This window comes from Drosophila nasuta, chromosome 2L, assembly GCF_023558535.2.
Source record: "Drosophila nasuta strain 15112-1781.00 chromosome 2L, ASM2355853v1, whole genome shotgun sequence".
NCBI lineage: Eukaryota > Metazoa > Arthropoda > Insecta > Diptera > Drosophilidae > Drosophila > Drosophila nasuta.
Window position 1 is genome coordinate 20,485,892 of NC_083455.1, and position 18,006 is coordinate 20,503,897.

At 37.1% G+C, this 18,006-nt stretch overlaps 1 protein-coding gene across 2 annotated transcripts; it reads right to left on the reverse strand.

Moving 5' to 3' along the window:
- Positions 1-679: 679 nt before the first annotated feature.
- LOC132791620 (protein PRRC1-B) lies at positions 680-14,718 on the reverse strand. 2 transcript variants are annotated; one of them, XM_060800627.1, is made up of 3 exons: positions 14,628-14,718; positions 14,362-14,428; positions 680-1,944 (listed from the first exon to the last, which is right to left on the reverse strand). In XM_060800627.1, the coding sequence occupies exon 3, from the start codon at positions 1,942-1,944 to the stop codon at positions 970-972; it is 975 nt and encodes a 324-aa protein (XP_060656610.1). In that variant the 5' UTR covers positions 14,362-14,428; positions 14,628-14,718; the 3' UTR covers positions 680-969. The 2 variants fall into 2 exon arrangements, with proteins under 2 accessions (XP_060656610.1, XP_060656619.1); XM_060800636.1 differs by having other exon boundaries at positions 14,555-14,718.
- Between the last annotated feature and the right edge of the window lie 3,288 nt (positions 14,719-18,006).

Below are 18,006 nucleotides of genomic sequence, written 5' to 3' on the forward strand. Positions count from 1 at the left end.
GCCACGTTAACAGCATAATGTTACTGTAAACCCGAAAGATGAGTCGATGTTTTTCAATGTTGCTGAAAGCTTTGAGCTTCCATAAAGCTCTTTTATTTGAAACGTTTCAAAGTGTGACCGTGGCTTATTCTAATATACCATAATTCAGAAAGAAACCACACCGGTCACCGGTCTGCTGTCTCTTTACTTAACTTTTCATTACATTTCCAAACAAGTGTAAGAAGGCTTAATAGCTTTTTATTTCTATGTGTCTTCGTTAGCTATCCAGTCAGATTTACATTAAAATAGATTTAATTTGAAAAAATTGTGCGAATGAAAATCGCGCTACCGCTACAGTTCCCAACGGGCTAACAGCACAAAGAACTGTTAACTAAATGCTGTTATCTGGTCACCCTTAACAGACTGTCTTCTAAAAGCTGCCTGATATAAGACTTTGTGAATATATCGATGGGTTTAGCGAAGCTATTGCAGATTAGATTTTAAATATTGGCGAATATTCTATTTTAAATTTAATGAAAGCAACAACATAGGAAAGTATAATTTAGAACAATTTTATTGAACTGCAAAACAGGACGACGTTCGTCATTAAATAGCGATGTTTAAAATAATTTAAAGAAGATCGATATATCGCGGCAAAGAAATTAAATTCAAAAGTTAAAATAAAACAATATGTTCAGCCTATCCATTTTCAATGTGTTTATTTTGTCAACATTTAGCGGTGCGCATAGGAAAACATACAAAATGCTTGCAAATTACATAAATAGGTTGTAAGTGTTTAACGGCGTTTAGAGAAGGAAACTTAATGCTACAATATGAATTTTTGTTTTCGTATGTGTGTTTTTTATTTAAATATTTACAATAAGATATGTATTGTACAAAATGCTTGCGGACGGCAGCAACTCTTCACAATGCTGCCAAAACTCTTGCTCTCTCGCTAGTCTCACTTAAATCTCAAGAAGTTCGCTTCTCTCACTTAAATCTCAAGAAGTTATCAGCGCCACCTAGCGGACCGTGGCCAAAGTGCAGAGCATCCGAGGTGGATTCCGAGCGAGTGCGCGCATCCAAAACTGAAGCAACACGCTGCTGACCACTGATATAGCCCAGCGAACCAGATCCCAGATACACATTCCCATTGGGCAGACGAATGTAGCCCAAGCCACCCGATCCTAGGGCAATGGCATCGTTCTGTCCCTGGTTCTGGAAACGTGGCTGCACACTAAGCGCCTGTTGCTCCAACACCAAAGCATTGGCACGCGAATCCAACTGAAGTCCAGTGCCTGCTGTGGCTGTGGCTCCAGTTCCCGAGGCGCCGACATGCGCCCGATAGCGATCAAAGAAGCTGGAGCTGAGGAACGGCGCCGGACTCTCGTCGATGTCGTTGTCAATGATCTCGATGACAGCGTATTGCTTCAGCTGCCGGCCATTGGCTACATAGGATTCGCCGGGCGAGATCAACGCCTGCTTGCCGTAGGGAATGCGCAGTGGAGGCGCTGTTGCTGCCGGGCCACTTGGCACATGGATGGGCTGCTGCAGCAGCTGCTGTGGAGCCGAAGGAGGAGCAGCAGGAGGCGCCACACCGTGATAACTGATCGAGGCAATGGGCGAGGCATACGCTGGCGGCAGATAAGTGCTCACGATCGAGCTGGCTGGCGATGGAGCTACACTTGGCGGTGGTCCATACTGGCTGACGATGTGACCAGCTGGACGACTCCTGGGCAGCGGCACACGCGCTGTGGGTAGAGCGGGGAGAGCGGGCACCGGAGGCAACGGCTGCACCGTGGGCAGAGGAGCAAAGTGATGACCGGTGTAGACGGAAGTGGGCGCAGGTCGTGTTGGACGATCGTAGTGATAGCCAAGAGCTTCGGTAGCGATCAGCGATTGCAGCGTCAGCAGTAGAAGCAACAACAATCTGGGCAACTCCAGCGCTAAGCGATTATGAGACATCTGCAAGAGAAAGAGAGAGGGGGAGAGAGCGAGAGAGGTGAAGGTGAGTTCAGTACAACTTGTATTGCATATTATCGCACACACATTTATGACATCATAATAATAGGCCCAATCAATCTTATAAATGTTTAATGAGACGCACAGCAGACACAAAACATAATTGATGAAAATCACTTGACGTTCGTTTACGGTTATCGCTTTTTTCGCAGTTTGCAGTTTGCAGTTCAACTGCGGTGGGTTTCCACAATACAATATACACTATGTTGCCAGTGGAGTGTGGTGAATAAGTCAAAGAGTTTGACTAATAAAAAATTATTATAAATTAGGATCACTGAGGAATCTTATAAGTTGCAATATTTACATATTCTATTTATTACTTCTAATATATTATTTCATCGCTATGAAAGAGAATGATTTAAAATACGAAATTCATTTCAATATTTATTAATATATTACATTCTTATTATAGGCAACTTATATACACTATGTTGGCATTGGAGTGCGGTGAATAAGTCAAAGGGTTTGACTAAATTCGCAATGCGAAAAAAGTTTCTTGAATGAATTGCAGAGGTGGAATTAAAATCTAGAACAAAGTAAAAAATTAATATGGATCATCATAGTCGATGGCCTTAGTAGTTATTATATTATTTTAGTTATTATATTATTTTGTATAAAAATTAAACACATAAATAAATAAATAATAATATGGATCATCATACTTCTACATTCACTATATTCAATTATTTGTAATTGCTGAGAAATGGAATGAATGAAAATACGAAATGCATTTTAATATTTATTAAAATATTGTAACTTAGAATTTGCAAAATTCAATAATTTACATTCAATGCTAATCAAGGATATGTTTTGAGTAACATATTTCAATAATTTTATAAAAGTATGGCAAAATTATTAAAGTGAAATCTTTATTAAAAAATTGAATACAACACAAATTCGAGTTGCGTAAAACTTGAAATTAGAATTGAGTTATTAAAATATTCTTATATATTTAGTTGCCATTACTTATTTTTATTAAATCTAAATACAATAAAGTAAATCGAAATTCTAAGTTCGTTTTCTTAATTTAAATTATAAGCTTATTACCTAAATAAGTTTAATTTTGTTACATTTAGCAAAATATAAAAATATTCATTTGAGAGCTTCTTTGTTGATATTTATGACTTTACTAAAAGCAATTAAAATTAAATATTGAATAAATGAATAAACGTATGCCAACCTAAATGTCATTATAAATTACATATTTGCTAATATTTCTGATTTATTTTTAGCAGAAATAATTTATGGCCATCATAGCTAAATTTATGACAATTTTTAATGACCTCAATTATTTATTTTGTGCTTTGTTTACGAACCTTTTGTGTCAAGCGATTCGATTGATTATTTGCAAACAAAATGTAATTAATTAATTGGGTGCTCGCAGTTTAAGTATTTCGTTAGGGTATTTGGACTTGTTCGAATGGAGTGTCAGTATGTGTCTGTGTGTGTGTGAGAGTGTGTGTGTGTGTAAGTGTGTGAGTGTCGATTGACAAACGTGTATTGCTTTTTGTTATTTAATTGATTTAATTTGTGGCGCACGCTTGCAGCAGCCACTGTACGAAACGAACCCGAACTCGAAGCTTAACTCGATCCGCGTTGACTCGAGTGGAGTTGAAAATGAAGCTGAAGCTGAAGCTGTGGCCCGTAATTGGCGTGATATTTCATGCATGGATTGTGTCTCGAATGTGTTGCCCAAGGCACAAAGCGTACGTACAGCAGTCAATCGACATAATGGACTGCAACTAATTAGCAACAATAAAACTAAAAAACTAAAAACACACAACAAAAAGGGGCATCGCAAATGCGAACATGCAAAGCTGTCAACGATTGTCGTTGGGCGGTCGCAAGTGCGACATATTAATAGCTCATTTACGAGCAATTGCAGGCATAAACAATACCGCCTCAAGGGGCAAGAAGGCGTCAATGGCTCCACCCGCCAAACATTATCAAAACGCGAGCGACTCAGCAAACAAAACAAACGTTGCACAGACTGTCGACTGAGATGATATTAATCAATTCAGTCAACGGTTGCTTGTAGTTGCCACAGTTGGCGGCAGGTTCAAATGTGCTGCCACTGGGTGGACTACTTGCAACTGTTGGTGGCGTGTGGCCAACAACGTTGTTGTTGCTTGTTGTTTTAGGTTGCGCGTGGGCGTCAAGTCAGCGCAGTTCATGGGAACACATTAAATCAGCTCCAACTACAGTTTGCCGCAGCTACTCAGCTACTCGTGGCGTTAGCTTAAAAGGCATTTAATTAAGTTATTAACAACGTTGCATACAACGGAACGCAACTCAACCCAAGACGTGCCACAGAGTTCAGCTTGCAACATGGCGAGTTCGAGGCTGCCACCGACAATCCGGATTAATTGTGTTTGGTGGCAAATGGATCACACTATTCCATTTGATAGATTCACATTAGTCATGTTATATATCAATTGTCAGCTGTTGACATAACGAAAATTTGATAGAAATGATTTATTGAACCCCAACAAAATATTTAATCGATAGATGAAAATTTGAAATTTCTTAATGCTATTTTTTTATGTGCTTTAATCTAATTTATTATCCTCTTTTTTCACTTATCGAAATTCTTAGTTCTCCCCAGGAACTCATTAAACTTTTGTCCGACGCACTTTGTTATTTTCAAGTTTGTTGCCTAAGTCTTTTGTTTGCCCAGTCCATAAATCAGCCGCAAAACTCAGGAAACTTTGCTCGCAGAGAGCTAAAACTCTACGCATAGTCTAGCTTGGCCAGCACAAATAGATTTGTAATAAATTATGCACTCGCTGCTCCACAATAAATCAATAAATGTTGCCATACGCAACGTTGCGACGTTTTTTTTTTGTGCATTGCCTAAGTCTCGCTTTTTTGCCGCCTTTTGCATACGCACCCAACGCATTTTTTTGTTGTTGCTCTTGTTGTTGCTGTTGTGTTTGCAGCGTGTGCCAAAAATTCAATAAAAAAACGCGCTGAACTGGAGATTGGCAACGAGCTCGTTCCAGTTGTCGCATGTGTGCAGAAAGAGAAAGAAACACATGTCACAAGAGCTGACAACTGAATAAAGTAAAGTCTAGAGGTTTTTCTTGTTAAGTGGAGGAGGCATAGTTAAAAATGTTTATACTGTACTCAGTTTAAGTATAAATCAAATTGAAGAAGAAGTCATTATTTCCTCCACTTTGTCACCTAAAGCAGAGTAATATCCCTTTAGCTTTATCTGACGCTCCATCTTGTCAAATTGATGCAACATTCCAGCTGCCAGCTTCACGGGCATTTCGTGTGGCACTTACTCACGCTGTTGCCACACAATACACAACAGTCACTTCTCCTTAACTGCAGCCACAATTGAAAGCAGCTTGAAAGGCACTTGGCCAAAAGGCAAACAGCACACCATCTTTGACTCGCTTTAGACTCTAGCCTAGTCTCAGTCCCAGATCCAGTTCCCAGTTTGCAGTTTGAGTTTGAGTTTGAGTTTCGTTTTGTTCCCGTCGCATTTGTCCACTTGCGTGCTGCGTTGCCCATTTGAGAAACGCACACGTAAAAAAGTCAATGAATGAATTGCATTGATTGAGCGACTGCAACTGCAACTGCAACACACGCACCTCGCCTCGGGTCTGGGACTGACCAACAGCAACAACAACAACTACAGCTAAGCTGCAACCACATCCATTTAAGAGTTTTGCGTCTCTACGCGCTCTATAAATTTCGTTTTGTCGATTTTCCACTCGCTTGAGACTTGGCTTACCTCTTGCTGCTGCTGCTGCTGCTGCTGCCAGAGTAAAACTGTGTCAATCTCTGCTGGCAGCGTTTGATTTGTTGTAAACTTTTGCGTGGCAAAAGGCTCTTGAGGTGCGATTGCATCACTTGCGATTGCTCGCTGTATATTTTCGGGACGGAAATTAGATTTTTGTGCAAATAATTAAAATCCTTGGACATTTTTGTTGTGGCCACATGCGTGCCACTTACTTTACTCTAAGCTTTGCTAAGCCAGCGGCAATATCTGCACCAAAGATTGGAGCACATAAAATGCAATCACTGTGCGCATATTAAGTTACCCAGTAGCCAATGGCCAAGAGGCAGCAGCCAACAGCCAGGATGTCACGTCATACCCTGCAATTGTGCAATTCTTTTTCGCAATCGGGCGGTCACTTTGAAAGTGCGTCACTTGTTTATACATTGGACATTACTTTTAATGAAACCCGTTTAATAAACTGGTATCAATTTTGGCAACATTTCCAACCACAAATGCCAATGGAATGAGGGATTCGCTAACCGAATCGCACGCTAATCTCAAATATCGCGTGGCATTTATCATTCGACTGCACATCCTCCGAATTTGCCAGACACATGTTTCATGACATTCCACAGCAGCATAATTTATGAGCAGCCCAAAAAACAAATAAAAATGACATTAGTTTTATGACAAATGTTGCGTATACGCAATGTGCGCTGCATGCAGCCAAAACTAACACGATATTGGAATGCGAAGTGTAGTAAACGATTTAGAGAACTTTGTATACTCTAATCAAGTTGAAAGTTATATTGTGTTAATAGAACTATAAAAGTTGCACTAATAATGAAACTGCAAATTTATGTGATTTCTAGCAAGTATTATTCATTATTAATGGGCAGATTTCAAATTTATCTGATTTCTAGCAAGTATTATTCATAATTAATGGGCACAATTCAAATGTTGTTTTGCTAGAAAATTAATCGAGAATGTATTGAATAATAAATAGCAAAGCATGCAAAACAAAAATGGAAGCGTTAATTCCATGCTAATTAATAAGATATTCAGCGTGATTTATTATTAGTTAATTTGGAACTTTTCTAACTTTTAATTGAAGCATTCGGTAGCTGGAGGTCAAGGTTGACTTTGAGTGTAAAATATTAAGATTGAAATAGATTTCAAGGACTGATAATTCGATTGTCATATGATATTATTTTATAATTATGTTTAGTGTTACTGAGCTAGACATAATTAGACATAGATAAAGTAAATACTACTTTAAAATAGGTTCAACAATTTGATATAAGCTCGCCTTGAAGCTACATCCAATCTGTACTTAATCACGAAATATTATAGTATTTGTTGACAACTTAGCAGCTTAGCTGTATTGATTAATCTCCTCAACGTATGCAATACAAAGTCAAGGCTTTGTTGTTGATACAACTCATACGCTTCAATCAAATACACTACGCTGAAAAGTCCCATACTTAGATTTATTCTGCTGCAACAGACAACAAACCAAAATGACATAACACACACTCACACATAGAGCACAGCACAGCACTCAGAAAAACATTTCGGCAAAGAGTATCAAATGGAACGACAAGTTTTTAATTACCCCGAACGATGGCGAAGCAGGCCTTTCGAATGCGTAAACGAGTTGGTCAGGCAACGCAGATTTCAATTAAAGTCTGAGTAGGGGAAAGGAGCAGGGGCAGAGGGGTTCCCAGTTAGCATTAGGGTGTGCCACAGTGTGTGCTAGTGTGTGTGTGTGTGTGTGTGCGTGTGTCTCCTCCACCTTCGATGAGGTGGTATCTTTGCTTTGAGCCTGGCGGCAGTTCACAACGAACCAACGAAAAATTTGCGTAAGTTGGCCGCGTAATTCGAGTGCCGCCTTTCCAAATAGCTTCCAATCTGGCATCGGCATCAGCATCGACATCAGCAACAGCATCGCAATCTGAACAGCCAACACAGTCGAACACAGCCAAGGCTGCGTGGCCAACACAGCCCAGTTAACCTGGCCGAATCGAGTGCCTGGGTCTGGTCCCGGCTTACAAGCCTGGCTTGTAATACGCGTCGCTCGACACACAACAAAATTGATTGACTCGAGGCGTTTTTCTACGCATTTTACTTGGCATTTGTGCCATAGTTTTAACTGCTTTGCTTTTGCTGTTTCACGCCAAATGCGGTTGCATTAAAAACTCTGCTAATTGATGTCGTTCACAAGAGCCAAGCACTTGCCACTCCAGCTTGCCACAACGTTGCACAGGTTGCTCAGGTTGCAACAGCTCAACAGACTAACAGCTTACACACCAGATTACAGCGTGGGCCTCGCTGACAATGATTGAATTTGTTTAATTGCCTACAAGGTGCTTTGCCACTTAAATTCCAATTAAGAACGCTTCTCGCACCATCAGCCAGAAAAAACAAAATACATTCAACTGGGAATTAACAACCGAATTTCGCAATTTTTGTAATCACTTTTTTTTTGCACGAAATGTGCAATTTATAATGCGGAATTTAGAGCAAATTTTAAGGCGATTTACTATTCAGTTTGGTTCAAATTGTTTGTAAAATAATAATTCAATCTTTTACGTTATTCTCATATTATTTAAGCAAATAAATTTTGAATTGTCTTAAAACTTTATTACCCGTAAATATTTCGCTTAAAAGCACATCATCTTTTATTTTCTACTTAACAGAAGGAATGTTTTTTATGAGTGCATCAAATTGCAAACTTGAGGTAATTATTCAATTTTTGTGAGTGGCTTAAATAAACGGTTTGTGGCTCTAGACAACTAAGCAACAATAGCTAGCATGACGAATATGAAATACACTTAAAGAAGTAATATAATAGAAAATTTAACTACACCTAAATCTAGGCAAAAAGTGATAAAGTGATTTGATTCGAATTTCAATATTTCAATGAAATATTTGTTATATTAATGTAGTAATACATTAAAAGTATACCATAGAGTGCCGGTAATACTTCCCTCTACCTTTTCCTGGAGTCACAAAGTCATAATACCCTTCTACCCTATAGGTAGCCGGTATAAAAATCTTCTCTCACTGAACTGTTACATAATTTATGTGTAAGGCAGCATTCTCCTTTCATAGAGTAAACCAAATCTGGTTTAAGCCAAATGCTAACAGTACTCAAATTAAATTGTAATCGTTTGAAATTAGAGAAGCCGAAATGAATTGCGTTCAATAACCCTGTAAAAGTGTGAGTAAATAAATAAATAAAGCGACTCAGCTGATGCGGTTTATTTATTAAGAATCAGATTAACAATTAATACGCATACAATACGCGCCCTGACTTCCTTGCAGTTCATGGCAAACTGCCATATATTGCATGTGCTTTATTCTTATATATATATTTTTTTGTAATCGAATTTGAGGTAACGCCTTGTGCTGAATAGCTTATGGCTGGACCACGCCCACATGCGTTCAGCGTTGCAACTTGCACAAGCCCCAATTTGTAATGGAACATGCTACGAACTACATACAACAAACGTTGCACAATAATTTGCATTAAATGACAAGGCGACTTGACCTGGTTACCCGATTAATACCCCCGTAATGCTAAATCCAGTTCAATATCTTTGTGACAGGTGTGAACAGTCGGACATAAGACTTCAATTGACCCAGAGAACGAACATGAACGACGCGTTAAATTAACTAAAATGCGTTAATCACTAAATTGCTGATTTGTTTTTCGTCGCAACTGCGTCTTTTCGACAGCTCAAGGAAGCTGATGAAGAACGAGTTTGAAAATACCCTACAGAAAAATGAATGCCATTAAAAAAGTTACAAAAATCTTTAACCAGTGCGAGTGAGTATCTAATTTTTCTAAGAATATAATCTAAGTTTGAAAATACCCTACTGAAAATTTACATAAATATTTACAACGATTATTCTTAGAATATAAAATAAAATGTTATGAAAATGTAAATGCAATTTTCGACATTTATATATAGTTATGGAGACATACATATAAGTATTTAATGAGAATCTCGGTTATATAATCTGAAGAGTTTTGCTACTCATATTAATTGTTTACAAAAACTGCAGAGCCCGCAAAAATTCTATTAGCACTAATTGAAGTTCGTTGCCTAAGTCTTTCGTTTAACAGCAATTAAGTTATAAAAGCGGCACGAAATGAAAACAACAAAGGTCATTTAAATTGGTCTATAGGCTATAGGGAGTGTATAGTATGAATCAAAACAGCCGACAGCGTTCGTTGATCGGGGAAGCTTGTGGCTGACAGTTTGAATGTCATTTTTGAGTTGCAGCTAATTGCCCCAAAGTGTCAACTAAACGCTGTTAATGTTGCAGTTACTTGACTTGTTGCGTGGTTGCTGTTGTTGTTACTGTTTGTTGTTGTTGTTGGTGTTGGTGAAGCACATTCTAACGCCTGTGACATATCACGAACTCTGTCGCTTGAGAAATGCAAATTTTTTACTTTTTGGCGGGTAAAAGATAAATTTGCATTGGACTCGCATTGAGAATTGAGTAATCACTGCCAAACAACAACAACAAAAAGCATCGCAGATTCGTAGAAATCGAAAGGCATGCGTGACTGGCCAAATAACATAGCTGACTAACCCACCCAATTCAAAAAAAAAAGCCCCCAATTGAACCCGTCTCTGAACTCGTAATAAGCAAAACGCTTTTCAACCTTTGACTGAGCAAAAGTTATCGCCGTTGCCAGCGGGCAATGTAAACAAAGCGTTTTGTTTAGCTTCTTTGATAATGCGCAGATAATTGTGTCGATTTGTGAATGAAAGTTTTGAAATCGAAATCGATTTTTGCTTCTTCAACATTCGCTTCGATGAATAAACGATTCAAGAGCGCCTTAACAATTAAGCAGGATATGACGGTTGCGCTTTAAATTAGAGCTCAATTTGACTAAAGACCTTATACGCTGCTCGTTTGGAGTCCATTGACTAAAGTGAAGCGCTAAAATGAATAGTTGAATTTATAAATCGGTTTATCAATGCTAACTAACAATAGCTCAAGAAACTTCCTTCTTGACTCTTCTCAAGCAATATAAATGCCATTCATTTCACACATTTCAAGATCGTCTTCTGCTTATTAGACAAAGTTTTGCGCTTCTTTGTCTTGGGAAAACTTTCAATAAGCGGCTGAGATCAACCGAGCTTTGAATGTGCTACTGTTGAAGGTTTTTTCTAGAGCTCCTAATGAATTTAAGTTACTTCCAGACTGCTGAAACGATCTATCTTCTAGCTCATGAACTGTATTTGCCCTGGCCAAGATTTTTACCATCTATTACGAAGATTTCCCGCAGAGTTAAGTTGCTTGCTGCTCGAGCTTCTTCTTAATTTATCGATGGTGAGTTGAACGAGTACTCAAAGTTGCATAGCGAATGCTTGTTGATTTCTAGACGATTGCTTTTAATTAAATTGTGTGCTTGCCCTTGTTATTATCTGTTTGTTTTGATTTCGGATCTGTTTACAACTCATTACGTAATGAAGCCTTGTTTTCTAGCTTGTTTTTCAGTGCAGCTGACGTTGCACTTATTGTTGTTTTATTGTTTATGCTAAACTCTTTTAATTGAACTTTGAACCAAAATCTGTTTTTGAAGCCTAACCAAATTGATTTTCATTTGTTACACAACCAACTGGGCCCCCCACCAAATAGGGAAACGCCCAGAAACGAGGCCTTGAATGCACTTGAGGTTACCGGAGATGCCAGAGTCCGAGTCAGAGTTAAAGACAGACACAGAGTTAGAGTCTCAATCTCAATTGAGCCGCTCTAAATGCGCTCTAGTTAGACAGCTCGACTAGTCAACTACTTGAACTACTTTAAGGGGGAAACTCAATTAACGTCGTTAGTTTCACTTGAGTTTCTCAGTCTGTCTATCTGTCCGTCTGATTGTGGCTTTTTGTAGTGCAGCGACTTGTCTGGCAAATGTCAATCGAGCCATACGCATTTCTGGGCGCAGTTCAGAGTCAGTTTTTTGTTTGTGGCATATAGCATATGGCATATGGCATGTGGCATGTGGCTCGCCCTGTCTGCCTGCCGGCAGGCAGCGAGCAGCGAGCTTGGCTTGTCTGCCAGTTGCGGTTAGAACCCAATCCAATTTGACTGGCAATGCGTTGGCTTCATTAAGATAAATATCAATGTTCCCTGTTCTATTAGTCAAGCGACTGTCATAGCTCTACATACGTATTTATTACATGCGTTCGTTCAACGGCACTTGGAAAATATTTAACAAAGGTTGCAGCGAAGTTATTGTACTCTAAGAAATAAGAAGTGAATCACTATAAATATTTCTTGGGGATAATATTTAACACTAGGTTATTTAATACAAGTTTTGCTTTCAACAGATTTTATTTGAAGATTAGAAAAACATTTTAAACATTTTCTTTTGAAAACTTAGAAAGAATAAATATTTTTAAAATGAATGCAATCGTATTTTTATTGTAAGAAATATAAAAAGGATTCTATTTAAATCATGTTTTAAAATAATCAAAACTATTAAAATAAATAATAAGATAATGAAAATTACAGAATATTTATTTAACTACAAACATTCAAAGATATTAAAATAAATAATATGATTACGAAAGAGGATATTGATTTTTAAACATTATTTTCCTTAGCAACAATATCTAAAAAAAGGTATGTTTTTTGTGTGCGCAAGTATTTGAAATATCAAATTAGTGCACATCGTAAATCTTCTGCTGATTCAACAAATAGATCGTCTAATAGCGTTAATTAAACTCTTAAAAACTTGAATTAAACTGTAACAAGAACAAAAACAAAAACAAACAATTGCAAGCCACTTAACTCCATTATCTGATAAAATTCTACACATGTTGCTTGAATAGTCCATAAAATGTCGATCAAATATAATGCATAGAATTGTATCAAGTCCAAGCTCAATGGCATTTTTACTCCGTATTTACTCCGTGGCCTTTTTTAATGGAATATACGAGTATGTATTTTTTGGCTACAATTAAAAGTCGTGGGAATCGAATTTGCATATGCAAATCGAATACTTTTTTTTGGATTTCGAGTTGCGAATTTTATTCACAAGTCTTATTTCGGCATTTTCTTTTGGTCTAAATTTATGTTGTCGAATTCGCTTATTTGAGCTTAGTCAATGTCATATTGCAATCATTTTTAGAGCCTAATAAAGATACTTTCAAAACGGAAGTGAAGGTGCGCAGAATTTTTACGATTTTGATTCGATGATCATCAAAAATTTACAGGCAAATCAAGAGACTTAGGCAACGAACTTGCTGTAACCACAATATATTTTTCACACATTTTTGAAATGCCAATTCGAAGTGCGTTGAAGCAGTTAACACGCTGACTGTGCGGGAAAACAGGCAAGATATGTGTGTAATGAATTATTCATTGACCAGAAAATAGACAGAGACAGAAGATCTGGTCCAGTCACAGAGAGTTACATTTTCTTCACATTGAACATTCGGTTGCCTTTGGTGCTTGACAATCTGTCTGCATGAAGCTCGTTCAGTATTGTATGTTAATTTGTGTTCATTACAACCGAAACGTTGTTTGGACCCACCGCAGATGCATTTAAATTTCGTATGGCTTATTCAACACGAATTTGAATTTGACATTTTCAACTTCAACTTCAATTTCAATTTACGATCTGCAATCCAGCACTTCATCGACTGCACACGACCATCGACTTTGTAGTGTTCAATTAAAATTAATATGCAAATTTATACAACTTGATTTATAAGTTAACTCAGACATCCATCGTTGACATCCGTCAATCTGATTAAAAATCCATTTAAATTGCAAAAATAGTGGAAACATTTATTACTTATTATTTGTCGCACAATTGCAAGACTTTTACTTGTTTAATGTGGAGAGAAATCATTTGGTATTTGCTACTCATTGCCAAGGCGAACAAAGGAGAAACCTGCTCTAGAATGCATTTACAAATGCTTTGCAATAAATAAGCTATTTTAATTGTCCAATTGTGTTTCGTCTTACATGCGACATTTTAGCACAAATCTCGTTTTTTATCAACTCGCTTTTAATTTCAAAATACTCAAAACTTGCTTTTTGAAACAAAGTTAAGCTCAAAATAAACAGCGGCAAGTTATCTACATAATTGTTAACCAAATTATATTGATTTTAGACCAGAGAACTCAATTCAATTACAATTTAAATATTTTCAATAAAATATTAAAAAAGGAATATTTTTATTTAAGTTGTATTGAAACTCAGTGCACAATTCGATTGAATAAATATTTCATATTGTGTTATAATTTATTAATTTCAGTTCAAGTTGTGAATTTCATATTTTTATATTTTATTCTATTTAACCATTTTTTTGATATTATTAATTGCTATGTTATAATTTATTATTATACTCAATTTAATGATCAAAATTGCAGTTTAAGCTCGAAATTTTAATATGATATTTACTTTTAATTTTGTTGATATTATTTTTTAACCGCTTTTAATATTCTTTTTATTCTTGAATTTGCTCAATTGACACTTTTTTATGAAGAACCATTATTTTATTTCAAAAAAACTTTCCTTTATTTAACTAATTTGTGATCCTATTAATTAGTTTTTTTTCTGAATTCACTTAACCTTGACGTGACGAACACAAAACTCACCTTCGATTAAATTTTAACAAATTGTTTTATCCGCAAAAAATATATTAATCCAAATGTGGCGTTGAAACTGCAAAATGCAAATGAATATAATATGTATAGGAATGTTAATTATTTACTCGAATATAATATGCAAATCTTGTTTTATGGTCAATGAATCATTTGACAATGACGAGTATTAACATTTAGAACACACAATAAATTAATAGCATATGCGCGTAAATCCCCAATAAGGATGCGTTTGTTCACAACAAGGTGTCGACACCTACACTTCACTTCCGCGGCAAGTCAGAGTTTAGAGAGGGAGAGTATCTGGCAGATACTTTTCGTCGCGATCGCGATGTGTTCGAACTGAAGCCGTTTGCTCCACTGAACCACTTTTTATGCAACGCCAAGTTGAAGTAGCCAACGAGTCCCCAACGCAAAAAACACGAACTGCAGCCGAAGTTGCGCACGAAGCGAAAGCGAAGCGACGAACACGATGCGACGAATTGCCGAAGCTGTCCAGGCGATGACTGCGGTTTGCGTCTCGGCTAAACGTGAAGACGAGACGCGCCCACGAAACTTTATTTTGAATAGTATTGAATGCATTTGATTAGCATCTCTATGCGAACAGCGCTGCCTGCTGCTTGCTGCCCGTGGCCTTTGTTTGGTTTAATTAAATTTTTGGCATAAAACAAAACATTGTTATTTTGGCCACAACAAGCGCACGCTTGACCGCTGCGGCTTCCATTGTGGCCAATCGATAAGCCAAGTTAGCTGCGAATATTTTGTAAGTTGTGTAGTATTATTTATTGGCAAACGGATAAATCATGACTAAATTAGCCATAAATTGTTGTCTCGTACACTCGTACACACGTATCGCCAGTGGCAAAACTGGGAAATTGGCAAACAATTCATTTTTCAAATGCACGCTTCGAAAATTTGATTATAGAAATCATAAATTCAATTTTGATAACTTTATTTTGTTGTTGTTGTTGTTGTTCCCAGATAATTCTCGACGCGAGCATAAACAATATGCAAGAAAACTTTAAGTGGCAGCGTGCACATGTTAAATTTCATAATCATTTACCATAGTGTATGGATTGTGTGGCACGTTGATCCGTTGTTGTGGCAACCAATAAAACGTCAATGGAGGCTTGCACCAAAGTGAGTGTGAATTATTGCACTTTGGCGCTACACGACTTCTCCATGTCGCGCGCCCCATGCTTCACGTTCCAATAGAAGGCTGTGCCGCACCATTGACAAAATATGCCCCAAATTTGGCTAAGAGACGTCTAGGAGAATATGGTCAGGCGAACTGTGTGCACCGCTCCATAGCCAAAGCCAAAGTTAAATGTTATCTAAATGGCATACACTCTCACTCTCTTACATAAACTCCATGGCAAGCCTCTGCAAAATGTTATGCAATCCATCGAGTGGCCTCTGCAAACAAATCTGCAGCAACTAATTATGTGCTGACAGTCGTCGAAAGGGCAGCGCTCACTTCGCGATCAAGTTTGGCAGGCAATAAATATTCTTATGGCTGTGGAGAACGTTTTTAAAAAAGTACAAATCTTATAATTGAAATCTTTCTATAGTAAACTATTTCTACTTTGCTTGCTTAGAGCATTCGCCAGTCGTAGCACGGTTTTTTTGCTTTCATATTTGCGGTTTCTTATTGTCAACTACTTTTATCTTTCATGTGCTAATAATGCTCTTTGTGATCTATAGTGTTGAACTTGGGATGCGAACCAGTTTTTGCAATAGAGTATTTATCTATTGCCTTGCTATTGAATTCTTTGTGTCACTTTCAAATCGTCGCGACGTCCGCTGAATTTCCTGTTTAATTTGCATACATATTTCTCTTTCAGTCTTTTGCTGACAAACTTTAAATCGGCTTGTAAACACTTCAACGCCTTCCATTAACACTCTACACAGTAGATCCATAGACCACCCTGAGTAATGTCTTGCCACTTGGCTGACAACTCAATTGACGCTAACACTTTTTGTTTGTTAACCGATCAACTGCAGAGGTGGCTAATGTGATCCAGACACGCAATACCTCAAAAAGTCATCGTCAAATAATTCCCACAGACAAAAAAACAACAGCAACAACAACAGCAACAACAACAGCAACAACAACAATTGCTGGTTGCAGATTGAGGCGCACGTTTACAGCAAATAAAATTAGCTGCCTGTCTTGGTAATTGCGCGGCATGGCCAAAGCCAAAGCCAAAGCCAAAAGCCAAACCGAGTTACAGTCACCAAACAGCAACAACAACAACAACAACAAAGATGATGACGTTGGTCCGTGATTAAAGACTGCATTCTGCATTTGGTAAACAGAACGAGGGATGGAGAATTAATATGCTAAATCTGAAGGTGAACTAGTTAGCTAAGGGATGACAGAAATGTACAGGAACTATAATAATATTGCAGAAAATTAATTAAAAACATATATATGAGAGCAGGGAACTATAAATTAGATGACAAGATGATAAGCAAGCAAAATAACAAATTTTTATTGTTTAGTTGCTCGACTTTTATAAATCAAAAAGTGTAGTAGTTATTTGTTTCGAACAAAACTGATTTAAGATAGTAAACTAAACATCAATATAAAAGAGTTCCGTCTCCAAAAATGATTAAGAATTAGGAAGCTGAGCATGGAAATCCCATCAAACGTTCAATAAATCAATCTAAACTGAGGTAACCTGTTTTATGTCATCTGAGGATGGCAATGACACATAAATCAGTTAACAACTTACCCTTCCTGTTATCGGACGCATCATTCAATATATTAAAGAGCCATTAAAACTAAAAGTTGAAAGTGAATCCAAGTCGTAAACAGTTTTTCTAAGAAACCGAACAAAACAAAAGTTAATTTAAATTTTTATTTGGCTGACGATCAGCTTATGAAAACTATAAATAAAAGACGAATTAAATTTAAGTCTTTTAATAGATACAATTTCATTCTTGTTATAGTCTTTTTGAAGTCTTTTGATAGAAAACATTTCATTCTTGTTGTAGTACTGATTAATATACTAAAGCCAACAAGATTTACAAAACTGTATCTTAAAAATGTCCCTTTCCTAATCCTGTAATTTAAAGAACTAATTTCGTTCAATGTGCCCAAAAAAAACTTGTCTAAAATAGCTAAATTGGTCTATTAAATTAGGCACTTATAGTGTTTATGTGCAACAATAAAATGCGAAATAAACTATTAATATTTTACTAATTATAATTTGCTAATTTGTGGAACTAGTTCATAGCTGCAAAGATTGACCTCCAGCTGGAGATTCGAGCGGTCTTTTTCGGTTGGATTGAGGAAAAGAATAGCAGCAGAAAGAGAACATTTTGTTAGGCCAACTCGTGCAGCACTTTTGCTGTCTTGGCCATGTTGCAATTAACTGCCAACTAAACAGCAATTGGCCACAATTATTATTATTATTATTATTATTTTCGTACGTTTATTTTTTTTCTCAACAATGTTTGCTCTCGACTTGTTGTTGTTGTAGTTGTCCATCTGTTGTGGTTGTTTTTGTTGCTGTTGCTGGCAACATTTGGTAATTGTTTTTGGCATGTTTACCATTTTGGTTGGCTGGGCTTTGGTCGCACATTTATTTATTTATGTGGCGTTTGGGCCATATTAAGCATATGTCTATGAGA